The 15384-nt window shown below is 34.0% G+C and overlaps 1 protein-coding gene across 1 annotated transcript; it reads left to right on the forward strand.

The window, feature by feature from the left end:
- Positions 1-13556: 13556 nt before the first annotated feature.
- Positions 13557-14429, forward strand: LOC127863605 (heavy metal-binding protein HIP-like). The gene is made up of 2 exons (XM_052403189.1): positions 13557-13811; positions 13917-14429. The coding sequence occupies exons 1-2, from the start codon at positions 13586-13588 to the stop codon at positions 14108-14110; spliced, it is 420 nt and encodes a 139-aa protein (XP_052259149.1). The 5' UTR covers positions 13557-13585; the 3' UTR covers positions 14111-14429.
- Positions 14430-15384: the final 955 nt, after the last annotated feature.

The raw sequence follows: 15384 nt of genomic DNA on the forward strand, positions 1-15384 counted from the left end.
TGACGTTTTTTTATGTTGCCGTGTGTGTTTTAACAAATATAATTTTACGATAATTGCTTGATAGCATTGTAATTATTTTAGTGCAGTCAGACGTAATAGCCGCCGAAACGTACACCTACTACGTGTGTTAAGTGAAATGTCTGTGCGCCGTTATTTTGCTAGATATCGTATAACGTCTTCCTTAAGAACTGCATAATGCTACAACTTTGATAAAAATCTTTCAAACTAAATTCACCAATATTGTTGAGTTAATCATAACGCTAAAACGGACTAACTAATGTACACGGAGAAAGTAAATAAAAAACATTTTCTGGAGCAAGAAGGTTAAAAACAAAACATTACATATCAATTTTGACTTCCATTGCAACCAAAGTTATGTTCGATGATGACAGCCAGATATTGCTCTCTATTAATTGAATGTTTGAAAAATTCGTTAGATTTTGATCTCGAGGAGTTGTAAATAACTGAGGAAAAACTGGTATGACTGGTGCGGTATAAATCGCAACGTTTAGCTTTAATTAGTGTATTTTTATTTAATATATTATTTGATTGAAGGTATTTTTGCCTTAAAATCGATTATTATTTTTAAGGTAATTAATCTTGTTCAATCTGAACGCTTCGGACAGTGAATTGTCCGAGGATTCCCGATCGTAATCTTGTTATTGAATCCTATGCAAATACTAATTTTAATAATTTTATAGATCTTTGTAAGTAGGCTAGTTTTGTTATGTAGTCACGGTGATGGTCGAAACAAATCTATTGCTATTCCTGAATAAACATTATTCTGTTTAAGGTTGCTAGTTATAAATGGGCACAACAATATAGCAATAAAGCAGTCATTCGGGCTGTAATCCTATTTTTCCAATACAATGTTAGTTGCCGATGAATTGAGCTGATAGGATAGAGATCATCATAGCAGGCTGCTAATAAACAACGTAGACTCCCACTGTTTTATTCGGTAGGTGAACAATATGAACTGATAAATGTCGGGCGATTGATTCATGTAAAAAAAATGTATATTTTTCTTTTTTGAACATCGTCACTTAAAACGATTTACTGCTAGAGATTGGCATTATTTTCTTTTATTATGGGAATGTAGCGTATTCGTGTGATTAAAACGCCTTGCAATCGGACTTTGTACGATGATCGATCTGTTTCTCAATCAGCAGATGACGACACTGATTTTTACATTCGGCGGGCATCTAATAATAATCGAACTAACGCTTTTGGCGACAGTTTTCTGAAGTTATGCATAGCTCGTGATTTACGAATATGTAACGGTCGAATAGGGAGCGATGCGAGTGTTGGTAAATTCACATGTTTGACGAAATATGTTAGGGCGAAAGCGTGGTTAATTATTTGTTAGACAGATGTTTGTCAAGATTTTGCCGAATTTTCAAATCACGCACACCACTAACATTTGATTTAAAAACAATTACAAATAAATATGTTCATGTAATAAATGCTGAAAGCTATATCGTTAAATGAGATAATACTTATAGTGTTTAAACGGATACATGAGTTAATCGCTTGTTCCATGACCTATGCCAATGCAAAGATTAATTAAGTTAGTTATAGAAGACATGCGATGCTTATAGCGAAAAAAAGATTATTCGTAGATCTATCAGTGCAGACAATCTAAGCGTAATTTTAACAAAAATCAATTTCTTAAAATGAAAGAAATGCGATTTAAAAACAAAAATAATTTAGGAAACGTTTTTAAAAAGAAGTCATTTAATACCACGGGTGATAGATAATATTGATATAGATGCCTCTTTGAACGTTAACTTCTTCAAATAAAAGTGACGAAGAAGAAGTCATGTACATGTATCATTTTCTAAATTAATGTATTGCTATTTTGCACACACATTGGCATATACCGTAGATTGTACTTGCATACTGATGAACTGACTGTAGAATGATATGTTCTTTTCATTATTTCAATATCGTTGCCTTCAATTAAGCCTTAACATATAGGCAGCGGTATTCTATGTCACTTACTCGCTGCAGAGTATCGATCTAGTGAAAAATACCGCATCACCGTTAAGCGTTCTGTTAGTTACCTTCACAAGTATCCTTTACCTTCGTAAATGCAAAAATAGTTGGTGCGTAACAGTGTCAAAGATCCTCCTCCGTGCACTGTAATTTTGTTATATTACACTCCCGATCATTTCGGAATTTGAATTCGTACTCGTCACGGGATTAAACCTTCTAGTAAAATTTTACCTAAAGAACATATTAAAAATGCAAGAAAATACATACCTTACATTTTGATGACTTGAAGTATGGCTGACTTAAAAACTGATTAATTCAGACACGCATGAATTATTCTTATAAGGTTCCAATAAACTTGGTACATTTGTGTTTACTATTGAGTTAATGACGTTAGCACAATTCAAGCTGACAGAAAAGTATCAGTTTTTAATTGTGTGTAATTTAATTCGCACCTCTCGCTTAACTCAACGTTCAATGGCACGCGCACTAAACAAAATTATCACAACTCATGCGAGCTAGAATTAATATGTGACTACTTGCTATACAACCAGTATCATGCGAAAATGGATCTTGTGTTATCTGTCGACTTTTAGAATAATGTGTCAGTAATAATGTATTGCTTCAGATTCACAAGCTTTTTTCTAAGAAATGAAATATGCAAATGTATCTTTTTTTTCTTTAATGTATCTTATTTATTTGTGACTATGTGCCTCTTTTAAAGAAATGAGAGATTCAAATGTGTCTTATTTATCTTTTATCCATGTCTTAAATGTGTATTATTTATATAAGACTACATTCTATACTGCCAGTGTCATGCGAAAATGGATCTTATTTCTTAATATCCACCTTCACACTTTATTCTTTATTAGAGCCGTCTTTAATTAGGCTATCACTATTTAAAGCACATATTACTGTGAAATTAATAAATATGTGCAACGGTGATATTGATTCATTTTCGTTGTTTATTTTAAATGTACACAACAATTTAGCAATAAACGAAATCACTTTTTTGGCAGTAAATCCTTTTTTCCAGTACAGTAGCCAGATGCCTGTGTATTGAGCTGACAAGATATGGATCATCACAGCAGGTTGCTTATACACAGTGTAGACTTCCCCTGTTTTATTATTGTATTTGTTATTTACCTGATTGGAATAAATTACGTGTATTCAATCGGGTCTGCTGGCGTTATGTTAAAGGTCTTTTTATGTGAAAAGCTGGGTTTCGGACATAATTTCAATCGTTTTGCTTTTATACACAATGATTGAAACAATGAATATATTGGCGCGATGAAACGTGACTTATAAATCAAGCTGACAGAAGAGTTTCAGTTCTTAATTATGTGCACGGTTATTTAATTCCCATCTCTCGCTTACCTTAACGTTCAATGGCACGCGCATTTAACAACAGTATAAAACATCACGTGTTTCATTGTATTTCTTTTTATAAATTATGCACAAATATTATATGTTATACATTGTTTTGTTTGTTGTTGTTTTTTACTCAACCAGAAAGAAATAATAAAACATTGTTATATATAAAGCGCTTTACTTTTGCAAAATGCTTCATTAAATAAGGGAATATCGTATTGTTTTTGTTACGTGCTGGACATATTTATAAAAAAGCAGTTTTTTGTAATACAATCGGAATTTGACCTTTAATTTGATGCAATCCACAAAACAAACAAATTAGCGGCCAAGCGCTCGGCCGCTGATGGTGTATTGTAATATATACAATTATGATAAGAATCAGTAGTAGACAACATACATCTGGTTGATAAGAAGAACTAATATATTTATTGGCCGTGAATAACATCACCAACTAAAAATGTTTTGAAATAATAAATTTGGCCAGAATAACTGTATAACATTATTCATCTAGCGGCCAAGTGCATTAATCTGTTTTACTGTTTAGTAATACCATCATTTTTAAACTTATAACGGAAATAAAAAATATCGTGTTTTTTTGTTAAGTGTACGTGCTTGAATTAATTATTGTATTACATGTGCCGCATTTAAAGATGCTACATCCGCACATCAGACCAAGATAGATATATTTTTGACATAAGACCACACCACAGTGAGGCAGTATGAAAGAGAGTAACGATAAGGGTGATAGGTGACATTGTCGCACAGAATGAACTCGCAGTAGAACTGAAAATGTCACCGTTAAAGTTGGTACAGCTGTTATCAGTTTTTTAGTGCGACAACTAAATAACGTAATACATCAGTACCTTAGTGGTTACAAAACAGGGGGCACGTTTTGATATTTGGCGCTATTGTTTTGTTTTACTCGCGCACATTTAACTTGCAAACTGCGGGGAATGGGGACTATAAAGGAAGACGTAATTTATACATTTATCAACACGCGATACAAATTAGTTTAGACAATGGACGGCTTATTTTAATATATTTTTTACTAATATCCAACACAGATTGATTGAGAAAGTGTTGCAGTAATTTTACAATTATTTAAAAACATTTTTATATTAAGATTATTTTAGTATAAAAAACACATTATGAACAAAGATACACAACATTATTGTGGGCGATACGACGCGAATGTATAATAAGCGGCCATACAGGCAATTTAGCATATCTGTCGCTAAATGTACGGAAAACAAACAAACGAAGAACTCAAGAATAATCTTACTGAAAAATTAAAATGCCCTTAGACATGTGTAACCATGCTTGTGCTATTAATTTAACTCAGACAGTTTTAAGTACCATTGAACTTTGAATTTTCATCCGTTGTTTATGATAAATTTAACACACCTCAAAAGTACTCTATTTTCAAACTGAAATTCAAATTCATTAACTTAATCACCGCACCGTTTATATGACAAGAGTTATGTCATTTGAAGATAAATATCCGAACAAGCTCCCACGGCCAATTTATATTATTATATAACATTATCGAAATCTATCGTTACACTTTTCCCAGATTGACACAATAGCGATTTTTAAAAAATGTCATAGAGTAAAACATGGAAAATGTTATTTTGTTCATACCAGCGAAATTACATTGCTGATAATTTAAAAGCAAATACCGTGTCTTTAATGAAAACTCATACATCGGTATGGACAACATAATGAAGCGTTTGTAACACTGTTCATCGATACTTTGGAAATACGGGTTTTATTAATAGAGCGTTTCATTTCTTAAGCCTTATTATCGCAGTGACTGCATTTTAGGTTCTCCTTCTTATACCGGTGAAGGCAAAACAAATAAACGTATTCCCTGTCAAGTAAAATTATTCGAAAATAGTTCAAACGATATATTTATCAGTAAATTTGTGTAAATATATTTATAAAAATGACCAAAAAAATGTCAATACGTTACTGTAAATTACATACCTTTTTTAAATTTGTTTTTTCACAAAAACTTGTTTGAAGACTTATTGTTTTCATTCGATAAAGTACCATTTATTTGATTGCATACCTCTTAACCCACAACAAAGAGCATGCTACAGTAAAGGTACTGTCGACAGTGTTTTTGAGTTTCTGGTCTGGTCTGGTTTGTTGGGTTGGAAAAATAAAACATGTCTTACATCAAGGGGTGGTTAATTTTTTCTTACGATGTTATTAATATAGGCATACAACATGTATTTTATTTAAATATATATCGAGTTGACACTACAGGTAGTTAGATTACTTAGAGAATTAACCCGTTTGCAGCTCATTCCCATTAATTCCTTAACAAATAATAACGTACTCTCAACATGGTGTTCATTAATCAATAATACGCTGATGTTTTTGATATGCTGCTTCGATGCTGGGTGATTAAATTACTTATTTCCTTTCATACAGACGTTGATGAAATTAACGTCATATTTCTAATAAGATATTTTAAAGTTAATTTCCGTAACCTCTGTGTGAACTGGTAAATGCTTCTTTTGGTGGACTACGGTGTTATATTGCTAATTTCCTACAACGGGAGTTGTATAAAAAATAAAAAATTCAATTATAAATACATATAAAAGACAGAAGAGGGGTGCCGTACATATTGCTACCGAGGTAATTAATGTATACCTTTGAAACGAAAGTGAGGTATAACTAAAAGTGCCATCGGGTGAATACACAATTTCTTTGAAATATGACTTTATTTATCAACGTTATTTAGTCCGCTCACGCATATTTTAATTCTATCGATTGACTGATTGGTATGTGTCAAGTTGTCATAAAAACGTACAGCGTCTTAATTATTCCGATACCGCTGACTGATAAAAAATAATGTGTTCAAACGGTGACTCTGTTAGAGCTCTCACCAGCTCTAATACTATTTACTATTAAATTGTTCGAGAAGTGTATCGATGTTTGAACCTTTGTTTTATATGTCTGTAACTCAAAAATTTAAGTTATAAGACGCTTTAAAAAAATATTGAATTGAAATGTTGGACCAGATGACTACGTGAACATCCCGCGGTAACAAAACACATTTGAATCGATAAATAAACGACGGTCTGAATACTTATCCTCCCAAAACTGTTGTATCCGAAATTTCGATTTTATTTGCGGTTTCTATGTTTGCATGCCATTCGAAATTCCAAAAAAAAAACAGACAAATTATACAAACTTAACTTGATGCGTCTTTAAAAACAAATCCATAAGGAAAATACAAACTTATAGCAGATCATCTTCTATGAAAGATCCTTCATCCTTAATAGAAAAATAGCGCACACAAAAAGTTCAAACTGCACTTGCTTGGGCACCTATGATTGCACAAATGACTATGTCATAGCCATTTTCAGTTGAGAATTGCAAGGTTAGCATTTACGAGTAAAACATATTATGTAAATATACAATCATCAAAAACGTCTTACAATTATGAATAACATGAGTGAAACATTTCTATAGGACAGCAATCTGACACGCAATAGATCACATAGCTTAAATAATATTGCTCACCTAAGCACTAATAATAAGAATTGCATAGTTTTCATAAAGAATAGACAAACTTTAAATATTTTTAAATATGTGAAAATGATTGATTGTTCACTATCAACTCATTTTAAAACAAATAATATATGTATATGGTTTATACACAGATCAGAAATTACTCACCTTGAATTTAACATACGTTTCGTATGACGTATAGGTTAAGGGAAATTTTGTTTTTGAGAAAAATAAAATAATTTGTTGACATATTTTGTAAATGTCATATAATGTGTTTATTGACACCACTATAATATTTTTAATAGTAACAAATCAGTATTACAGAACAAACCGGTGGATAAGTGTCTTGTTTTGATTCTTTTTAAACGTAGTTTTATGCAAATGCTCGCATTCCATTCGATTGACAAAATCATACGAAATAAGGCGATATTAAAATGTAAATTCATTACAGGTGGTAAACTCTACATGTAGTTAATTTTGAAAAAAAAACAATTGCATGACATTATTCGTCTATATATATGTAATAATGTCTATGACTACAAGTCATATATGAAAATAAATGTGCCAAAAACAGAATGGGATAAATATTACGGGTTTGCACATTGAAAAGTTTTTAATTGTGCGGTAACTTTTTCTTTTATTCTGATTATTGATGCAGACTACCAGGACAACAGGAAATTAGAACAGAACTTCAAAATGTGGTATTACAGTTCTCAAATCTACAATAATTTTGCGGAGGGCAAACTACTAGTATTTAAGAATATGGAGATACTATCATTGGTTTGTAATGCAACGATAACTATTAATCAGTAAAACGTGAAAGTCAATGAAAGCTTTGTGAACATAAGAGTGCATAACATAAACTTGTGCACGTTCTTAAAATGTGTCAGTTAGGCCTTAAATTCAGTTTCAATTAAAATTAACGATTCCAATATTGTGCATTTATCGTCATTAAGGCATAACAAGCTGATGTGCGACTAACATGAACGACACATTTTGTTTTCAATGTTAACCGGCGTGGTAATTCTAAATGAATTGTCGATTATGTTGCTATTGTCTATCATAATCGCTAAACAAACTTAACAATGAAAAAAAAAGTTGTAAAGAGGGTCATTGAGTGTCGTTTTGAATGTGCAACGTAGCTCGTGTATCGTAAAACAGCTTACGGAAAAAAGTTTTGCCAGGCTATTAATCTAATGTGCTTGTCTGATTTTTTGAAAACGCGAGAGTCGATAGCCAATATTGTTATTGCGATATTTGAACAGTACAAATATCGCGTGTTGTTCCGTGTTTCGCGCGAAATACCGAGTATCGCTTCGTGTGCCGTGTGTCGCTGTATGAAATTAGACAACAATACACGAGATTAATGTTGGCGATATTTGAATAATTAAATATCGTCTATCACTTCGTGTGTCGCGCAAAATATCGTTTGTCGCTTCGTGTTTCGCGTGTCGCCCTTTGAACACGAGACACGATGTTTTGCTTGATATTTATGATATTTTGCGCGATACTCGAAGCGACACGCAACATTTAGGTTAACAACCTACACAAGCGCGATATTTCGTGGTACATTTTCGCGTTTCGCTACCTGTATCTCGCAAAATATCGCAAGTCGCTTCGTTTGTCGCGAAAATATCGTGTATCGCTTCGTGTGTCGTGTGTCGCCCTTGATGAAAGATGCACGAGATTATAGATTGCACAATCCAGATTCCGTAGTTTGGAGATGTCGAAACAAACACCGATTTAATAGTTTTGTATGATGTATTCTTTGTTGCCTTTAGTCTTATTAACTTATGGGACAGTTCTATATAGTTTTGTTGTACATACATTTTAATGATATGTGTTAAACAACCAATGTCATCCGTGTGTAGGGGCTAATATGCCACGTTTCCCGTAACGTTTGACAACAAAAGCTGATGGATGCAAGTATAATTATACCCCACAAACGAAGTTTAGGGGTATATAGGAGTGAGCTTGTCTGTCTGTCTGTCGGCCTGTCGGTCTGTTGGTCGGTTGGTCGGTCAGTATGAAGTGTCCGCTCTCTAATTCAAGTTATTTTCATCCGATCTTCACCAAACTTGGTCAGATGTTGTATCTAGATGATATCTAGGTCAAGTTTGAATATGGGTCATTCCGGGTCAAAAACTAGGTAACGGGGTCACTAAGTGCGTTTAAAACTGTTTTTCTTTGTGAAGACAACATGCCAAATATTCTGTGTCAATGCGGCATGTGGGGGCATTCGTCACGTCTGTGACAAAGCTCTAAGTTCATACAAAGCGTACTTGTATATGAATATCGTACCGATATTAATATATAAAGAAAAAAACAAGTATAGCATTAGCATGTTTATGCAAAATAAGTAGATGTTCGAGCTCTATCGCTTAATGTATTCGTTTTAATATTAATTATATCATTGTAATCTTTCTGCAAAATTGTTTGTATGCATAGCATACTTCCTTATTTTAAAGCAAATCCAATAGACTAATGTGTACCACATGATCATATGGTCTGCTTTTTCATTTGGTAGAGCTATTGATACATTCGAGTATCGATAACCGACTGGGCTACATAGCCTGTGAAAAAATTGGTTATGAAAGACTTTCTTCGACTCTTGCATCACCCCCACCCGACCAACCTGTGATTCAACTCGTGAAGTTGTAAGTTACTTGCATAACTGTGCAAAACACCAGTCAACCCAGACACGTTTGACTACTTTAACTGTTCACTGTGATATGACACAGAAAGCAAACAAACAAAAAAGAAACAAAATACACATGAAAATATTTGCTAATTTTATTCACAATACATTTCACAATGCTGTAAAAACAAATAACCAGGTGGCCATCAAATACGTACTACGATTGTATTTGTTTTGACGGCAAACATAAGTAACATGATAAGTTTTACTTCCGTCCTGTTTAATCATGAGCTGAAGTTTTCTTTTAAACACAACCTTGAAATAACAAGTATACACGCAACTTGTCTATGTATTATGGTTACTTAATAAGGTTTTGTAACGCTTTGCATATTCTTGGAGTTGGAAGCAGATATATCATCATTGTGATGCAAAGATAAAGCCTAATCATGATGAACTTATTGTAACTTTCTTTTATCGTTGAAGACAGGATTACTTCAACAATGAATATCAATAAAACGCTATTCCTACTAGATATTGCACTGAAACATCAGTACACATTCAATTTTTTTTTTAATCAAATAATAAATGTTATTATTGTTTATTCGTCAGTTATGCGACCACGTGGATAGTAACTCCCTCAACTTTCCGAACCAGTTCAATTTGTTCTAATAAATGTCTACAATAATCGGGAAAATACTATCTTAAAAAATCTGTACAAGTCACGTAGGAGTTTGAACCATAGAGTGTATTTATACTTAACTATATATAATGCATGTAGACTTCTACATGAATTTTTATCATATTAAAAATGAAGAGAGAGATAGATAACCATATAATAGACGCGTTTAAATGGTATCTTAATTAATAGGATCCATTCAGTCGGTTACAGTTGATAACTTGATAACACAATACTCGTATGTTATAAATCGAACCTTATTTTAATTCATAAATATTTGTTTGGATTTTGTAAAATGCTTTTAATTTATATAATGTCTGCGCAATGTTGGTGTTAGTTTGCATTCATTCGCCTACGTGATAAGAACTTTATCATGGATATAATTTGGTACATGTCATATAACAGATTCATAATTAAACACTTGTTTGTTAATTGATGATTTGGTGTTCATTGTTGGACTAATTACTAACGATAGTTCGCATAATTATTAAATAAGACGTTGCTGAATGATATATCCCTCTCTTTTTTTAAATATGCAGATCACGATACTGAGATTTAAGAGCTTGGGACTGAAATGAAACTGTTAAAGAGACACATTGAAGAGTACAATGAAATAAATTATGATCATAAAGCAGAAACGTGAGATGGAACCTGTGCTGGATTTACCTGCATAGTTAGCTTTCTATTACGGGTAATGTATGTTTTATAAATCAGTCTTGTATGTTTACGCTTTGTTTTCTGAAGTATTCTTGACTCCAAAAATATAATCTATTCGTCACGCAGTATACATTAACGTACTGGCTACACGGGTCATTATGTCATACTTGAACCATAGTGTCGCAAATCTGGGCCTATACCACACCTTATAGTTCCAGTGCGTAGTCATTAACGAAGGCAATGCCTTCAATACCCACACTGTATCACTAATTGGTGTCTATTTTCTGACATTCACCGGTGAAAGATGTTGACCAAGCCGTGAATGAGTATAATTAGTTATTGACAGACAGATGTTCTCCTGTGGTGAATTTACATTAAATAATAACGATGGTTTGGGGAACAACTGGGTTGGGTGGATCACTGTGAATCTACAGGAGACAGCGTCCTAGTCCTAGGCAGCGATAAAGTTGTTTAAACAACATTTATTGTCGGGATTTGATCTGCAACAATAAGTAATCGTTTTGCAACAATAACAAATAAACAAAATAGTGTGTTGCTTATAATTACGTATTTATTTCTCCCAAAACATTTACTCTCTATTTCAATTATTGTCCCCACGAAGGGGATCAATATATCCAACAACAACAACTGCCATGAAAGAATACTAGTAGTTAAAGGAATATGCCAAAATAACAAGCATGACACGCTTGTACTGAATAAACACAGTAAAGAACAAACATGCAGGCCAAGACGAACAATCCGGTTGATATTAAAATCATATTAAGCACAACGAAGGTGAACAACAGAGCAAATAAACATAACATTGGTCTTAATTTGACCATACTGCACACATATTATAAGATCGAATTGTAAATGAAAGCCGTTTAAATAAAGTAATACGGCATATATCAAATTAAAAATCAATATGACTGATAAATCTAAATCAAAATCGATGAAGCTAGAGGAAAGAAGGCTGTGTACAAATACAGCTAGCACTAATTGCAGACTTATGATTATATATAAGCATACCATACGCTCTTGATTAATTGCAATCAAACAGTTCGTTTATCGATTCTCACCAGCATACAAAACCAAACATATATGTGTACATATTGTGTGCTTTTTTATCGATTCATATATCACGGCACATTGTAGCATGAAATAACAATGTTAATGTTGTTCTAGGAGTTACTTTTGTGGTGCAACCGCGTATAATGAAGTGGAGTGTAACCTTAAAACAGGTACCGGAAGATCGTCGTTTCATATTGACTTAAGACATGTCTGTGTATATTTTCTTCGGGTGTTTATGAACACTTACGGAAATGCACCTGCCAAGAACGACGTTAGGCGATAAACTAATCAGTATCGAAGTAAGTCAGGAATTGGAAGTCCAGAATTTAAAGGCCCAATGCGAATTTGAACTGGGTATCGCTTTGTCCACCATAGTCCTCACATGGGAGGGGAGACCGCTTCACGACAACCAGAAGATGCTCAAGGAATACGGCATTAAAGACGGTGACATGCTGCTGCTTCAACATGTTCAACCTTCATAGACGCAGTTCCAGCCCCAGCCCTAAAGAAGTGGAGGTATTCTTACTTAAGCAATTTCTAGGCAAAATTATATTGCACACATTGTTAAAAACAGTGCTTACAACAAGGTAATTCGAATTTATGGCCTGTTAAGTAAAAATTGTTTTTTATATGAATACTTTCTGGTAATGATGTCCTTATTCTACAGCGTTCGAGACTCCTTAAAATTAGACTCGGACTCCTTGTTTTTTTCAGGGGAGTCTGTCTATGTCCTTTAAAATAATCTTTGAATTAAACAACAATCAATTGATATCCTTATTCGTTTCGCAAGATCAGAATGTCCAAAATTGTGCGCATCCGGAAAATATGCCACATGGCAGTTTTTTCCTTCTTTGAGACCTGCCGAATTTCGACCCTTCCTCCTTGGCGAATGTTTACCCTCTTACAGAGATTTCCCCCAAAACAATGATATTGTAACTAAAAAAATAAATCTTTTATTATATAAGTAAACCTGATACAGTGTAGAAAATAGAAACATATTGCATGATTACATTATCTGTTGCCTTGAATGTGTTTTAAAAACAGTAAAATATGTTAAATTGATTATTTAAGACTTTCCTTATTTTCCCCGAAATTCGTCGTTTCGCGCGATTTATTTTCCCCTCAAAAAAGGCCAGGCCCTTTACCTAAAATCAGATACAGAAAAAGTTAATGAAAAAAAAGAATCCCAAATTATTGCAACTTAGTGTAAGCGCATGAAGTCGTAGGGTAACAAGCAAACTACGAAACTTTGAATCAACCCAACCGTACCGTTTTTAGCTTGGATAATTTTGACATATTAAACCAGATTTTAGTAAAATGGCGATTATGTAGATTTATAGAAATGAACCTTAAAATAACGACGTTCACCTATTTGTTTCTAAGCATTGAAAGAAGTCCAGAGTTAGTTGTTATTGATATGCTTTTATAATTATGCTTTAAATTGGAAGCACTTAAGTACATACTTTAAAACATGCCAATATCTTTTAACAAGTTGCTTAAACACTTTAACGCCTATCTTCCTAATGTCGGTTTGCAATTAGCAAATGGGAAAGGAGGACGATCTTATCAGGGCTAATTTAACTTCAGTCAAAAATGACACTTCTGTAATCAATGTCCTATCTTTATATGAGACATACTTTCACGGTGTGTCGTTGATGTACATAGTGTTCGGTTTGTTGGTCGCCTGTTTTTCGTTTGTACATGCCGATTATTGTACTGATATTGACGAGCTTAGAACGCTTTTTGGAAGGAAAATCCAACAACTTGAAAGTCACCTTGAAAAAGAAAAGGTTAAAAAGAATGAAATCAATCGTCAACTACGAGAGTTAGAATCGAAGTTAGATATCCTGGAAAAACGGGAGCAACACAATAGTCGGTCAAGTAGGTCAATGACTTTTAAATTTAGTAATATATGTAATGAAGTCAATTTATTTCATTATAAATATTTACATTAGTCAATATTTGTTTGATCACTAATTATTTCAGAGCGTCAGGTGGTTGAATCTGTCGCATTCTCCGCTTACCTGAACCGTGATGCCATCAATCTTAGTCGAAGCCACACCATTCAGTTCCAGGGCGTAGTCCTCAACGATGGCAACGCATACAACAAATACACGGGCGTATTCACTGTCCCACTTGACGGTGTCTATTTTCTATTAATCACGGCAGAAGATTTTTGAACACACCGTGAATGGTTAAATCTTGTTGTGGACGGACAACTGATCTCGAGCAAGATTTTTGAAATGACAAGCGGCAGCGGCAATCTTGTGGGAGGTAACACATTACTGGCCCGACTCAGAAAAAGCCAATCGGTCTGGGTAGCTGTTGACTCGAGAGAGACGCCGGGCGGGTCACTTCACGGCTCTGAGAGCGAGCGATTCACGACGTTCTCCGGATTTTATCTATATGAGTAGACTTTGTTTGTTAAATTTTTATTTCGGTGTTTTGTGTCATTGCTCTTGATTAATAGTAGATAATAAACACCATTCAGACAATGTTGCTGAAGCGTTCTGGCGCCTCAATTCAGGATTTTTAATTTAAGTCCTGTACGCCCGAATAACTTCTATTAGGATTGGTCGTAAAACAATAACGTGTAGATCTGTTTAAGTTTGCAATCGTGTCATGTTGTTTTTATTCTCATCACGACCTTCAATTATTAAAATGACTATCAGAAAGCTTGCGAGGTATAACAAAACGGTGATTGACTTTCGTTTTGAGTCGTCTGCAGTGTCGTTTTAATACTCTTAAACTATACTGCGTCATATCAGTGGATCATTGTAGAGGTACTTAACAAAATTATCTAAGTCAGAACAGTTTAGGTGGCGAGTTATGTAGCGTTCGAAATACAAGAGACAAGACACAATAATCTTTATTTTACGTCCTTACTTACGTTGGAATGTCTTAGTCTGTCAAAATAGGTAAACACGTCCAATTGACAACAGATAAGCTTCTCTAGTACTTGCTGGTACTAGAACAAAGCGTAAGTGTCCTAGTGCCCGCTGCTACTCAACTGAAAAACATAGGCAGGCAGCACCATAGAAAAAAGCTTACATACAATATATAACAATATGTAACATGGAAAGAGTAATCAAGGAGAGCAAACAATGGGCTAACTGAAAATAATTAGCAGGACAACAAGAAAAAGCAAAAACGTAAAAAGCAGATTACTCACACATGGCGCATTTGCAATATGGAACGTCCATGTGCGGATCAGCCGAAGTCTTTGTATTTGTCGACTGTGCGTTTGTCCTCTGGGACTTAAAAGTGAAGAGTAGTACTGCGAATTTGGGGAAGGAAACCCGATTAACCGTGTACTGCCCACGTACAGGCAGTGGGGACCCAAATAATAGTTTGGTATGCATGTACAGGTTTCGATTCACCTTGGTTTTATTAAATAACCAAAACATCCTGGATGCCTGCATGCTATTGGCATGTATGTAAATTAATAGCAGTT

Source organism: Dreissena polymorpha, unplaced genomic scaffold (genome assembly GCF_020536995.1).
Source record: "Dreissena polymorpha isolate Duluth1 unplaced genomic scaffold, UMN_Dpol_1.0 chrUn019, whole genome shotgun sequence".
NCBI classification, from domain to species: domain Eukaryota; kingdom Metazoa; phylum Mollusca; class Bivalvia; order Myida; family Dreissenidae; genus Dreissena; species Dreissena polymorpha.

Coding starts and splice junctions, on each gene's coding strand:
- LOC127863605 (XM_052403189.1), top strand. CDS start 13,586: ATGTACATAGTGTTCGGTTTGTTGGTCGCCTGTTTTTCGTTTGTACAT. Junction 13,812..13,916: donor GCAACACAATAGTCGGTCAA/GTAGGTCAATGA, acceptor TAATTATTTCAG/AGCGTCAGGTGGTTGAATCT.